A 14,372-nucleotide genomic window follows, 5' to 3' on the forward strand; every position below is an offset into this window, starting at 1 on the left:
TCCCTTCAATACTCAATGTCAAAGGAAAACAACCAAATTAAGAAGTTCTCAGGAGAGGGCTTCCACACTTTGGCAAGTTCTTGTCAAGTATAAGATGATGTCCAAAGGTTTTTGGCCATTCATCTCCGGCACTAAGGTTATTGATCGAACTAAGGCTGAAGATATTGAAGATGATGAGAGGACACAAGCCATCATCATGCTCCATCTTGATGAGGCTCTCATCCACCATGTGGACCAGCTTCCAACTGCAAAGGAGAAACGGGATGAGCTTGACAAGCTCTATGGAGCTCGTGGTAAGAATTCCAAGATCTCACTTAAAATTGAATTTTTCAACTTGGAGCTCAAAGAGGGAGACGGCATTGGAGCCTTTAATGCAGTGGTTGTTTTGTTAAAAGCAGTCAAGAAGGTGTACCCCACCTTAGTCACCACCGTGAAGAACATACCTAATCCCACCCTTGAAGGAGTCATTCAATCTTGTCTTGATGAAGAAAAGAGGCCAAAGGGAGGAGCTGAATCTTCAAGTGCAACAACTTCATCGAATATCGAACAAGCTTTGTCACATCAAGTGATCAAAGTAAGGTGTGTCCATTGCAAAAAGGTGGGTCATTTGGCAAATAATTGTTGGATCAAATATCCCAACAAGATGAAATGTAACAAGTGTAAACAAACGGGACATATCACTTCTAAATGTCCTAACAAAGAGTCAGAGGCTAACTTTGTATCAACCTCTAACTCCACTGAGCACTTGTTTTAAATCTCAATGTAACAACACCTATATTCCCAACCTTGTACGACTAATGTTATAAAAGCAACCTATGTCCAATACCACCTATTCCAATTCTTTCATAGTTGGTATTGAGGGAGGGTATTAAAAGACTAAGGTCATGTAAAAGGATAGAAGAAGGGTGTGTGTGTGTGAATGGACTTATGGTCCACTAGCTCACCTATTTAAAGGTGAAGCCAGAAGGCATTATGTAGTGTGCAAAGGCCAAGTTGTATGCATAAGCAACTTAATAAACAAGATTTGTTCTTGTATTTTTTGGGTCTCTCTCCTCCACTCATCTTGATCTAGCATAAGCACCACGAATTTCAACATGTGGTTCAAGATAAGGAGTGAAGAAAACCACGCAGCTTTCTCTACCAATGCGAAGGGTAAAGGTAAAAACTCATCATCCTTCTAAGCCTAAGAAGAAGAATGTGAAATGTTTTTACTGTAACAAGCAAGGGCATGTAGCAAAGGAGTGCAGAAAGAAGCAAAATAATGCTAAAAACGGCACTCTAAAGACGGAGTCTGCGAATGCGGCCACTTCATCAGAGAAGAAAATAGAGCTCTTCATCACCATTGAAGAGGTTCAAGGAGAAGCAGCTCATGTGACTACTCATGATGATACATGGATCATAGATAGTGGTGCCTCATGACACATGACCAGTCATAAGGATTGGTACTCCTCCCTTCCACCTACGGGAGATGGAATCAAAGTGGCCGTCGGCAATAATGCAAAATGTCCAAGCGTAGGTAATATCCACTTTCTTACCAAAGAAGGTTCTACCAAGCAGCATTCGGATGTTCTCTATGTTCCAGACCTTAGCAGAACCTCTAGAACCTCTTGTCCGTTTCGGCAATCACCGATCAAGATTTGAAGGTGGTCTTCCGCAAAGAAGATGCAGTCATCATGGATCGAGAAGAGGTGGTGGTGGGAAGAGGCATACGAAGGAACAACCTCTACGAGCTTACCACTCTTACCTCTCTGACAAATGCAAGGAATAGCAGGTTGTGGCATGAACGCTTTGGGCATCTTAGTCTCTCCACATTGGCTAAGATGCAGAAGTCAGGGATGGAGGTGGACAGGCCACCAATTGTCAACAACAAGATTTGTGAAGCTTGCATGAAAGGCAAGCAGCATAGACAACCCTTCTTGCAAGAGTCTAATAGTAAGTCTGCATTTCCCCTTCAGCTCATTCATGCAGACCTCTTTGAGAAGATGCAAACCATGGCACTGGGTGGTTCTTTCTTCTTCATGTCTTTGATCGATGACTACAGTAGAAAGATTTGGGTTTACTTTCTCAAGGAGAAATTACAAGCTTTTGGGAAATTCAAGGAGTGGGTTGCCCTTGTGGAATTAGAAACCGGAATGAAGGTGAAGAAGCTAAGGACTGATCAAGGAGGAGAGTTCACTTCTTAGGCTTTTGAAGCATTCTGCAAAGAGCGTGGGATGCAACGCCAGTTAACCACCGCTCTTACTCCACAACAGAACGGTGTTGCAGAGAGCAGAACCGCACTATTGTGGAGATGGCACGAAGTATGCTCAGTGGTAAGGGTTACCAAACTCCTTTTGCACTGAAGTAGTGAACACAGCTGTCTATATACTCAACAGGAGCGCAACAAAGGCTGTGGCAAACAAGACGCAGCAGGGAGCTTATTCTGGTAAAAAGCCCTCTGTTGCTCATTTCAAAGTCTTTGGCTGCACTTGCTTTGAGCATGTTCCAGATGCAGAGAGGCAGAAGCTTGACCCCAAAACCAAGAAATGCATCTTTCTAGGGTACCACATGGAGTCAAAAGCATATCATCTCTATGACCCAAAGGCCAAGAAGGTGCTTGTGAGCAGAGATGTCCAGTTTCAGGAGGAGTCTTAGGAGATGAAGGAATCCCCCTCAACTTCCTCATCTCATAGCGAGGACAAAAAAATCCAAGACATCACACCCCCAGTACCTACGAGGCCAGTCCCCCCTCAGTAGAGATACAGGAAGCAAGCAGTCCAACATGAAGTGGAAGCAGAGGAGGAAGATGAGCCTGTTGTGCCACCTCACAAGGATAGCTCACTCCCTAAATGGTACATGCAGCTTCGGGATGGAGCACCGCCGTTGGCTATCGATGGCAGGCTTACTTCTGACATAAGGAGATCCAGGAGGATAGAGGAACAGAGGGCTCAAGCAAACTTGGTGAATTATGCCCTTACAACCTTGTTGGATGGAATCCATGGAGTCAAAGTATGATTCCATCATGCGGAATAACACTTGGGGTCTAGTTGATCGACCCCCGAGCGCAAAGTCATAGGTAGAAAATGGGTGTACAAAGCCAAGTACAACTCTAATGGCACTTTGGAGAAGTACAAGGCTAGGCTTGTGGCGAAAGGATTTGCAAAAATAGAAGGGTTTGATTACCAGGAACCTTTGCCCCCACACCACGAATGACAACAATCTGCACGGTTTTAGCTTTGGCAGCTCAGGACAAGTGGTCCATTTATCAGATGGATGTGAAATCTGCCTTTCTAAACGCAGACCTCGAGGAGGTGTATGTTGAACAATAACCCCAAGGTTTCGAGATCCTTGGTTCAGAAAGCAAGGTATGCAGGTTGAAGAAGGCCTCGTATGGTCTTAAGCAGGCTCCAAGGGCATGGTTCCAGCGGATTGATGCTTACTTGAAGAGTATCAGTCTCATTCAAAGTCCATCTGATTCAAACTTATATGTGTTTCATGAGAATGGGACGTGCATGATTATTGTCATTTATGTGGATGACCTGATCATTACAGGTAGTCATCATGCGAAGCTTGTGCTAACGAAGAAAGCTCTTAAACAAGAATTCGAATTGACAGACCTGGGACTCGTGCATTATTGCTTGGGTCTAGAGATTCACCAACAATCAATGAGAATCGTCATCTCTCAACAAAGGTATGCCACACAAATTTCAGCAGCATTTTTTTTTTCTGAAAAGGAGACTTCTATATTAAGTATGAAAAAATTTACAAAATGGAGATTTCACACCAAGCAAGGTGGAGATCTCAACCAATCAGAAGCACTGTGCTGCCAATACGGTTCCGAATGAGAGGATGTGAAAAAGATACCAATGTCCCACTCTCTCATAAACTGGCCGCGCTTCCTCTCAGTAGCCCTCGAAGATCCCTGGATTCTGGCCCAGGTAGCCATAATGGTGTGAATAATATCACTCCAAATCCTGCAAAGCCACTAAGAAACAAGAACGGGAGTACCCTCAATGGCCTCAGTGCATCTAGCCTTCCAGATATTTGAGGCTAAGATGCTAGCAATAATCTCCCAAGAGCTGTATAACCTCTGTGCCGAAGGGACAAAGTGTGAAGGTGGCAAATCCTGAAGACAACTGTCATGGCCCTGTGAAAATGGAACAGCACAAGTGTGGGCATGGTGGTTGCTGAGTCAAAATATTGAATGATTCACATGTGGGGTGCCCGGACAGAGTTAATGATGTGTGGACATCCCTAGGTGTGAAGGGGGGGGACTAGAACATTAATATTTTAATGTTATATGTGTGGTTGCCCCTAGGCCTTAGTGGCCCCTAGGGAACTTTAATAACTATTAAAGTTGGGGTCCTAGGATTAATATGGGGAGGGGGCAACTCCACTTTTGGAGTGTATGCCTCTCTCTCTTCTTTCTCTCTCTTCTTTTTGGAAAGGCGTGGAGCATACGTGTTTGTTGCTAGCGTGGAGAGCAAGAGGGAACTAGTCGGCTGCTGCAGAATTTTGATTGCTGAAAACTGTGTGAGAAAAACAGGTCGTACACATCCGTAAGCTGCAGGTACAACTGTACGACTGCAGGTACAGGCAGCGCTGTTAGGAATCTATACTGTGGCTGTTGCAGGCGGCTACTGTTCCTGGTACAGGCTGTACAGTACTGTACGACCGTAGTATAGTGTACGGACAGGTCTGGAGTAGGCGGCGCGGGACAGTACAAGTGCAGGTTGTGTGCAGGCGCAGACCAGTCCAGCAGATACACACGCACATGCAACTGGAACTGCTGCAGTTCTGTCCATACTGGTACAGACAGAGCCGGACGGTACTTTTCTTGATACAGGCGGCGTTTTCTTGGTACAGTCGGTGCAGCATCAAAGGGCTGCAGGTACAGCATTGAGGTGGATGCAGAGAGGAAGGTACAGACAGGTACTCCCACACGTGTGAAGCAGAGTTGTTGAAACAAGTGTGCAAGTACAGACTGGTACAACTACTTCCTCCAGTGCAGATCCACGAGCTGATTTTGGTAAGCTCTGAATTTGTTCATCTATCTCTCTTTCTATTGCCTTATGTCTGTTGCAGATTTGAGCTATCTGGCCCCTTGTGAGAGGAGGGGTATGGCAGATTGAAAAGGGTGGAGACAGAGATTGAACAGTGAATGTATGTTTGTGCTGAGATGTTGGATCATGTGCATGAGATATGCCAGATGTATGCTCATGGGTGCCCTGCTAAATGGTCTTGGCTGATCAGAGGGAGGCACAGAGTGTTGCTTTGAGACACAGATCTGTGTGCGTGAATCCTCTGTGCTAAGAGGTATTGTGGGCTGTCAGATTGGACATACAGGTGTATTCTCTTGGCTGATTTTGTTGTACTCAGCCTTACATATTTTTGAAATTGAATAAAGAAATACCGCAAGGGGCGCCAAGCTTTGGGGCCAACAGGTGTCGCTCTATTTTCAGATTTGGGGCACTCTAGCTCCAATTCTTTTTGTTTTCATATCTAGACTACAAGGGGAAGGGTGACTGCCAGTCTACCGCACTTTGGTTTATACCAGAGGCCGGTTTGAAGGTTCCGTTGCCGGGACCAATCATCAACTTTCTAAAGGGAGTGAGCTCGTGGTTGCCTCGAGGAAAGTCATCGCTGAAAAATTCAGCAAGCATGTCTGATACAGAGGATGAGTACTTCTATCATGAAGAGGAAGAGCAAGAGACCTCTCCTGAGAGGAAGGTATCTGAGGATATTTTTGTAGGAGAACAGGCTGCAGATGTTGAGCAATATGAGGATGTAACACAGCCAGAAGATGCACTTGGTAAAGAGGATGATGATGCTCGGTTTAAAGATCCTTTGGCTGGTGTTATGGATGTATTCATGCAGCTCACTCAAAGTGAGAGGTTTGCTGAATTTATGAGATCCCGTACAGAGCCCGAAAAGAAGAAGAAGAAGGTTCGTTCTAAGAACCTTCCTCAGGGTCATAGTGGTGCCATCCCACAGGATCCATCTTTTGGCCAGTTTCCGAACATGCAGCATGCTTATGGTGCTAACTCTCAGAGTTCCTTCTTTGGACAGCCATCTATTCCTCAGCAGAATATGCATCCAGGTTATTTTGGTGGTGGCTCTGTGTTCCAATCCATGACTGGGGGTTATCCTCAAGGAGGCATGGGTATGCCAGGGCCTTTTGGAGCAAATTTTCAGCCTGGAATGCAGGGGAATATGTATGGTGGTATGCAGTCCGGTGTGCAAGGAAATATGTTTGGGAGCATGCAACCTGGAATGCAAGCAAATATGTATGGTGGCATGCAGCCAGGTATGCATAATGGTATGTTTGGAAACATGGCTGGAATGTATGGCATGCCAGGTGTGGGAATGGGTAATGTTGACCCTATGATGGGCATGAATGTTGGGGACAGCAATCTTGCAAAGCCACTTCCATATGATAATCTAACGCCTATGGGTAAGGCGAAAGATTATAAGAAAGGGGGAGCTGCGGTGAAGTTTGATACATTCAGTGGAGCCAAAGATAAATTGAAAGCACTTACCTTTTTACAGCAGTTTGATGCTGCTTTTTCTGGTGGGAATTACACAGAGTCCTCTAAGGTGAGGAAAGCTGCCACTTTTCTCAAAGGCAATGCTTTGTAGTGGTGGTCTACTCTTCTTTTGCAGGGCATAGCACCCACTACTTGGGTACAATTTAAACAGGTTTTCTCTTTCGTATGGCTCACATCTACATTTGCGGTGGATGTTATGACCGCATGGCACAAGTTGGATGCTTCAAAGTGTGAGAATTTGGAGGATTATAAGAAGAAGTTTTGGGAAGCTTTACTCCCAGTGACTTCTTACCGTGCAGTGCAATTGTCTGAGCAGGTAGAGAAGTATTGTTGTGGGCTGCCCAAAGAGGTGCAAGCTTTATAAAAAAAATTTCCATGTAAGCTCTCACTGTTTACAGTAGAGAATCTACGGGTAATCAGCTCTATTTATTTCCTCCAAGGATTCATGCTGCGAGCTTATTGATTGAACGAAAAATCATGATTTTTGCATTGTGAGGATAAGTGTCTGTATGATTGGACACGGCTGCAAACACTTCTAGTTTCCTCTTGGTTTTTTGTCAAAAATTTGACAAAAAGTGTTTTCCTTCTCTATAAGCATTGAAAAGCCTATCGGCTCAAAATCATACAAGTTTGTGATCACTAATATGCCGTACGAAACTGAACAAAACAAAAAATTCAAAATCTTAACCGAAAGTGACATACAAGGCTACGTTCTGACTATTCTCGTCTCGTGTGTGTCAGACATGCACCATTCCTCTTGACACAGCTAAAGTCAGGTTGCAACTACAAGGAAAAGCACTGCAAGGGGATGGGGTGGCAGCACTGAAGTATCGTGGGATGTTTGGCACAATGGCAACATTGCACGTGAGGCTCTGGAATGGTTTAGTGCCCAGATTGCATCGTCAATGTCTGTTTGGAGGCCTACGAAATGGTCTCTATGAACCGGTATGGTATTACTATGCTTTTATGAGTTGCCACAATATTCGATTTTGCTTTCGGTTGTTGAATTATGCCATCAAGTGTTGTTAAAGTGAGGGGAATGACAGGGATCTGGTCATTATGATCAGTCAGGGAGTTTAGCGGTGCCGTGTTCAAGACCTATTGGAGTCAAGATACGTCCCATGTGTACAAAGGTTGGACAGTGCAGGGGATATTATTGCTAGCATTGCAGCTTGGCACATTTGGAAGGCTAGATGCACTGAGGCCATCGAGAGCACTTTGGTTTATGATACACAATGCATTTGCAGGATTTGGAGTGATATCATCCACACCCTCATGGCCACTTGGGCCAGATTCCAGGGATCTTCGAGGACTGCGGAGAGAAAGCGCGGCCAGTTTATGAGACAGTGGGATCATGGCATCTTTTTCACTGCCACTCATATGGGACCTTGTTGGAAGCACAAGGCCCCTAATTGGTTGAGATTCCCCCCTGTTTGGTTTGAAATCTCCCTTTTGTATATTTTTTCATACTTAATAGAAGTCTCTTTCCCCCCCCGCCCCCCCGCCCCCCCCCCCCCCCCCCCAAAAAAAAAAGAACTTCGTTTATAGTTTTTTTCATTTATATTAAACTACTGGATATCTCTTATTTTTTATTTTTATTCTAATCCTTACCGTTTGACAATTTCCACCCAATGAATCACGAAGAACAGAAGTCATCATGGAGTTTCTATAGGGTATGTGTTGACGAGATTTTCCTTGACTTCTTTCTTGGAGAGCAACTATAACCTGGAGAGAAACATGTTTTGATATTACTACCATCAATCAAAACACATTCAGACATATGCATAGTATCTATACAGCTATTCCTATAGATAGGTAGAGACACACACAAACACATGCACATATCCATATGTACGCACACACACTTTTTTTTTTTTTGGTAATGTCTAGTGCAGTATATTTATATGTTCACAAATTTACAAGATGGCAAATGCTGTTTATTGGCTATACTCTGGCGCTACTGCTCAATGCATTCTTGGGGGCCATTTGTCTCGATCATGGATATTGGGTCGATCGGTTAGACAGGGCTGTCCTCTTAGTGCTCTCTTCTATGCCATTGCCACTCATCCTCTGTTGATGTATCTTGATCATCTAACAGACTCAGGACAGATGACTGGTCTTAAAAACCCAGGGGCTAAACCTTTCTTGGCACAAGCATATGCAGATGATTCCTTCTTTATGCCACAGAATTCTCCTACGGAACTTTGCAAGCTTATGGCCACTCTCTCATTATATGGACAGGCAGCTGGATTGCATATTAATTTTGATAAATCTAAATTAATACCCCTGAAAGAATGTGATTGGCATTCTATTCTTTGGCCGGGGCAGGTGGTGCATTCCAGAGATGTAGTCAGACATTTGGGATATCCCATTGGATGGCATATCTCAAGAAAGCAGCAACTAAAATGGATTTTCCAAAAACTCCATCATAAGCTGGAATACTGGAAGATATCTACTTGGCCTCTTCATGTCAGGCTCAGAATTGTGCAATCCATAGTGATGTCTTATGTTCAGTTCTATTTGCCTTTATTGCATTGGTCCTCCAGGGATATTTCAACCTTTATGTCTCAAGCTATGGAGATATTATGGAAGACAAAATCTGCTGTTAAAGCTTTGAGACTGATGAAGATGGAAATGGTGTGTTCCCCAAGGATGCATGGTGGACTCAATATTCTCAATATAAGATATCATGTACTTGCAAGGAAGGCTACTCTGTTGCACACTTTCTTCTGCCAACAACAGCCATGGACTCGTATGTTAGCGTCCATGTGTGTCAACATGAGGACTTCAGCTTATGGTCATTGGATTACGGATCATTGGGAGGTTGTTATTGGGAGATTTCAAGGCAGGATACCTGGCTGTCCTTTTTCCACTGCCTTAATACTTGACTGGAAACAAGTTCTCTCTAAGGTCAAATGGGCTTCTCGTAATTGCTTGGGAATGAACTCCATGAGGAAGGAAAGTATTCATTGGAGTGCCATTTTTGACACTCCACTTGCCTTGCAGGAACCTGTTCGGGCATACAATCTTATGAAACTGGGAATTAGGTAGATACATGATGTGGTGGATGATCGAGGATATGTCTTATCCTTTCCTCGGGCCACTGCTACTTATGCATTGGGAATGCATCATAGGCCAATATGGAAGAAAATTGCTGATATATTGCTTCCTTTTTTACCTATTCCAACTATGGCTGACACAGACAGGCTCATGGATTGGCAATTGTGCTCATCTACTGCAAGCACTCATCCTGTTCCCCTTCCAACCTTGACCTCCATCAAAGCTTACAGGCTTTTTCAGCCTCCCCCATGGATTCAGCAACATGCCAATTCTTTGTGGCATATAAGAAAGCCTCTCTCTTGGTGGCGGAAGAATCTCCGCATGTTATGGAAGTGTAAAATGCCACTGAAGCAAAAACTCTTTCTTTGGAGATGTTTGACAGGCACATTATCAGTTGGGGTCACACTTGCCAAACGTCACATTGCACCATCCACATGTCTAAGATGTTCAGCTCCCTCAGAGACCTTTCTTCATCTGCTGTGGCAATGTCCTTGTTCCAGGACCCTCCTCAGCAGAATTTCAGGCTATCTTCGGCTCTGATTCCCGAGTCACAGATTTGGGAAACATTTTTGGCTCTTTGGCAGATTATTGCAGTCTTTGTCCCAATACTAACTATTTCTTTTCTGGGTGAGATATTGGGCTCTTTGGACAATTTGGAGTGAGCACAACATGGCATACGTGGGTAGGCTGAATCAACAGTCATATGAAATCTTCAAAGCCTCATTGCGGCAATCCTTATATGATGCCTGCCATGAGGGTGATATGGATGCTTCTTGCATAGAGCTCTTCTGTTTATGTTTCTGACATTTGGGTTCCTCTCCTTTATGGAGATCTCCCATCTATGTACGCACACACACACTTCTTCTTTTTTTTTTTTTGTAAAGCTTCATGTCATTAATTACAGGTGGGAAACCTCAAAACGAGGAAAACCCACCAAAAAGACCATATACAAGGGAGACTACTAGAGTGTTCACTATGTTCAGTGTGAACATAGTTAAACATCTAAAAACAATCTGTAAAAAGAGCATACAAAGATGAGTCAATCTCATGAAGAGAGAGACAGTCATATAAAGATTGCTGAAGAGAGGAACGGAAGGATGAGTAAGCATCCAAATGAGGCCCAGCAAAAACTATCCTGTTGCGAGACTCCCAGGTAGTCCATAAAGCCCAATAGCGAACCCAATCAAAGAAGACTTTATAGGATCTAAGGGGTGAAGGGAGAAGACCGAAGATCCAAAAGTATTTCCCAAAGGGTGCCTGTCGGAAGCGGGCTCTCAAACGTGCAGCAATCCGATCCAATAAAGGCCTGGTGAGAGGACAACTCCACAAAAGATGAAAGACTCTCTTGAGAAGCACCACAACTATGACAAGTTGAAGGTGCTAAAAGTCGCCTAGCCAAGAAAAGGCCGACTGGCAAGACTCCAATCAAGCATCTCCATAAAAAAAGTCTACTTTTCAAAGGAAGACTGCATTTCCAAAGAGAATGAAGCCGCTGTTTCCACCAAGCCTGACTTTTATGAAGATGCCAAATCTGATTCGCATGTTCTTGAACCCAAGAGGCAGGCAACAAGAAATGATATATCAAATGAACTGAAAGTTTAGCCATTGATAAAGGGCCTCGTGCAGGTTGTTCTCTTTTAAGGCTCCAATCAACCAAACGATCAGAACGATCCAAATCTGCAATTGGTTCAAAAGGAGCAAGAAGCTCTCGAATAAGCTGCCAGATTGATCTATAATGCATCCCCAGACCAAATTTCCTGGCGGCAACCACAAAAGAAAGCACATGGCCACCAGCATCCAAAACATCATCAATAAGATAAACTCCTTTCTTTGAAAGGAAATATGCCTTCCTAGGCTCACGTAGAGCCAAGGGTACATCAAAAGCCTTCGACCAATGAATACTCTCAAGGCGAAGCGAAGAAGATTGCGCATTAAGCCTGGGATTCCAAAAAAGATATTGCGTAATCTGTTTCCAGGCAAAAATTAACTTAGATGAAAGAGGACAGCCAACAATCTTTCCATCGAAATGGCTGAAAATTGCATCCCAATACGTAACAGTCCACTTTCCAAAAGCAGGTGAAGACATAGACATACACATATGACCCAACATAATAGCCCATGGCTGGCGCTGTTGTACAAATTCCAACAGCAAAGTGGATTTACGAGCAAGCACATGAAAATGAATATTCAATATGTTCAAGCCACCATGTATCTTTGGAGAACACAGCTTTGGCATTGACAAAAGACGAAGACCCTTTTTACGATGTTGAGTTTTCCACACAATTGCCATTGCCAGAGACATAAACCGATCTATATCAGCTTTCCTCCACATAATCAATGGAAGAAAGAACTGTATGTAAGCCATTACAATAGCCTGCACTATCCTAAGACGTACATGAAGAGGCCAAGTGGAAAGCTGCCAATAATCAATTTTGCGATTCAATTTTAGCATAACCCATTGAATCATTTGTGAAGATGACAGCTGCCAACCCAAAGGGTAACCCAAATGACGAACGATATGTCCACCAGGAGGTATTCCACCGGGCCACAATACATGATGCCATTGCTGTACATTAAGCGCAAGCAAGGTAGACTTACGGAAGTTTACTTTCAAACCAGCAGCCAGACCAAAAAGTTCCAAAGCCTCCATTAATCTCTGAAGATCTTGTTGCGTATTCTTGGGCATAAAAAAAGAATCATCAGCATAAGCCTGAGCCAGGAAAGTATGCCCAGCAGGAAGCTGTAAGCCATGCAATTCATCAATAGCTTGCAAAAAATCCAAGTAGCAAAGAAAAGGATGTGTGGCAATAGCAAACAACAAGGAACTAAGCGGACAACCCTGGCGAACTGAACGTCCCAATTTCCAAGAATCTGATAGAGAAGAGCTCAAAATCAAAGAAGCATCATTGTCATTATAGAGCCAATACACAATATTTTGCCACTTTGCACCGAAACCAAGATAACTCATAGTCATAGCTATATAGTCCCAATGCACAGAATCAAAAGCTTTCTCAATATCAACCTGCAAAATGAGTACATTCTGCTTAGTGTATTTGGCATATTCAATGGCAATATAAGCATTAGCCAAATTATCATTGATTTGCCTGCGAGGCACAAAACCATATTGCGCAGGATGTAAACCATCATGTAAAAATCCTTTAATACGATTTGCCAACATCTTAGTCAGAAGCTTATAGATGACAGGCATAAGAGTAATGGGCCTCCAATCAGAAAAAGCTTCACAAAGATCCCGTTTAGGGAAAAGCTTAACCAATCCTTCTTTCCAAGAAGATGGTAGTACATCATTTGTCCAAGCTTCATTGATCATATACAGCAATGATTGTTCCAACTGAGGCCAAAACGCATGGAAAAATTCCACTGTCAATCCATCCCATCCGGGAGATTTCCATCGACCCATTGAACGTAAAGCATCTTTAAGTTCAATATCAGTGAACGGAGATTCTAATTCCAAAGCATCCTGTGGAGAAATAATGGGCCGAACATGATGCAATAAAGCATAACGAGCATTAAGTATGTTAGGTGAAGTAGTTGGCGGTTTAGCAAAAAGAGCTGCAAAATGCTAACTAGCAATATACGAGAGCTCCAACAAAGAATGAGTCCATTGACCATCAGATTTTTTCACCCTTCTGATGCATTCCTTTTGTCTTGAAGCATGTAGATTTTTGAAAAAATCTTTTTAATTTGAAATAACGTGCACCCATGCCACACACATTTTCTACTTCAACAGCAATTGCAAGTGGTTGCTCATGGTCCGTATCCCACAAGATGCAAAATCTGTTTTTGTTTCCTGTAGGACGAGGTGCACAAACCACTTTGCCCAGAGTGGCTGCTATACCTGGCAAATGTTCCCTCAAATATTCCGGAAAATCCACGACCTCGACCCAAACAGGACAACGATGCCTAATCAAGGACTAATAGTCCTTGGTCGGAGACCAAGGTAACACATGTACCAACTGTATACCAAACATAAGGGGAGAAGTTTCAAGCATCTGCTGCTTATATTGACCATCAGATAGTAATACATCATAAAAACCCCTTGCTGCAAAGTGAACTCCATCTACAAAGGGTCCACCTAGAATGGACTGAATCCATTGAGCTACTTCTTGCGCAGAAGGCATTTGTACGCACACACACACACACACACACACACACACACACATACATACACACATATACATATAAATAGACACAAACAGACACATATACATGTATACACACGCACATACAGATATACACACATACATACACATATACATGGATGTATATATGTATATGCATATGTATGTGTGTGTGTGTGTGTGTGTGACTAACGGTTAGGACGACATACTCTTTCCTCCAGCCATCACCATGGATTCATTCACATGCTAATTCTCTTTGGCATATGACAAAATCACTTGCTTGGTGGCGAAAGAATCTTCGCAATTTATGGAGGAGTAAATTGCCTCTCAAGCAAAAGCTTTTCCTATGGCGTTGTCTTACAGGTTCCTTATCTGTGGGGGTCACTCTTGCTGAACGAAGGATTGCATCTGCTTCTTGTCTTCGATGCATGGCCCCTTCTGAAACGGTGCCTCATTTGTTTTGGACGTGCTCCAGCACTAAGGCCTTCATCCGCAAAATTTCCATGTTACTTCGCCTTCGTTTCCCTAACTCTTTTTTTGGGAAACACTTTTGGCTTTTTGGCAAACTCCCTACTACCACGGTCCATTACTCTTTACTTTTGTACTGGGTCAGATATTGGGCTTTCTGGACCATATGGCAGGATCA

General features: G+C 43.4%; 1 protein-coding gene across 1 annotated transcript in view; it reads right to left on the minus strand.

Moving 5' to 3' along the window:
* The window catches only part of LOC147614774 (uncharacterized), a 135,549-nt gene that overhangs the window by 88,388 nt on the left and 32,789 nt on the right, over positions 1-14,372 (minus strand). Inside the window, 1 exon segment of the mRNA XM_086780120.1 lies at positions 8,139-8,252. Coding sequence (XP_086636246.1) covers positions 8,139-8,252 — 114 coding nt within the window.

Source organism: Cibotium barometz, chromosome 41, assembly GCF_041138505.1.
Source record: "Cibotium barometz isolate CiBa-2024 chromosome 41, ASM4113850v1, whole genome shotgun sequence".
NCBI lineage: Eukaryota > Viridiplantae > Streptophyta > Polypodiopsida > Cyatheales > Cibotiaceae > Cibotium > Cibotium barometz.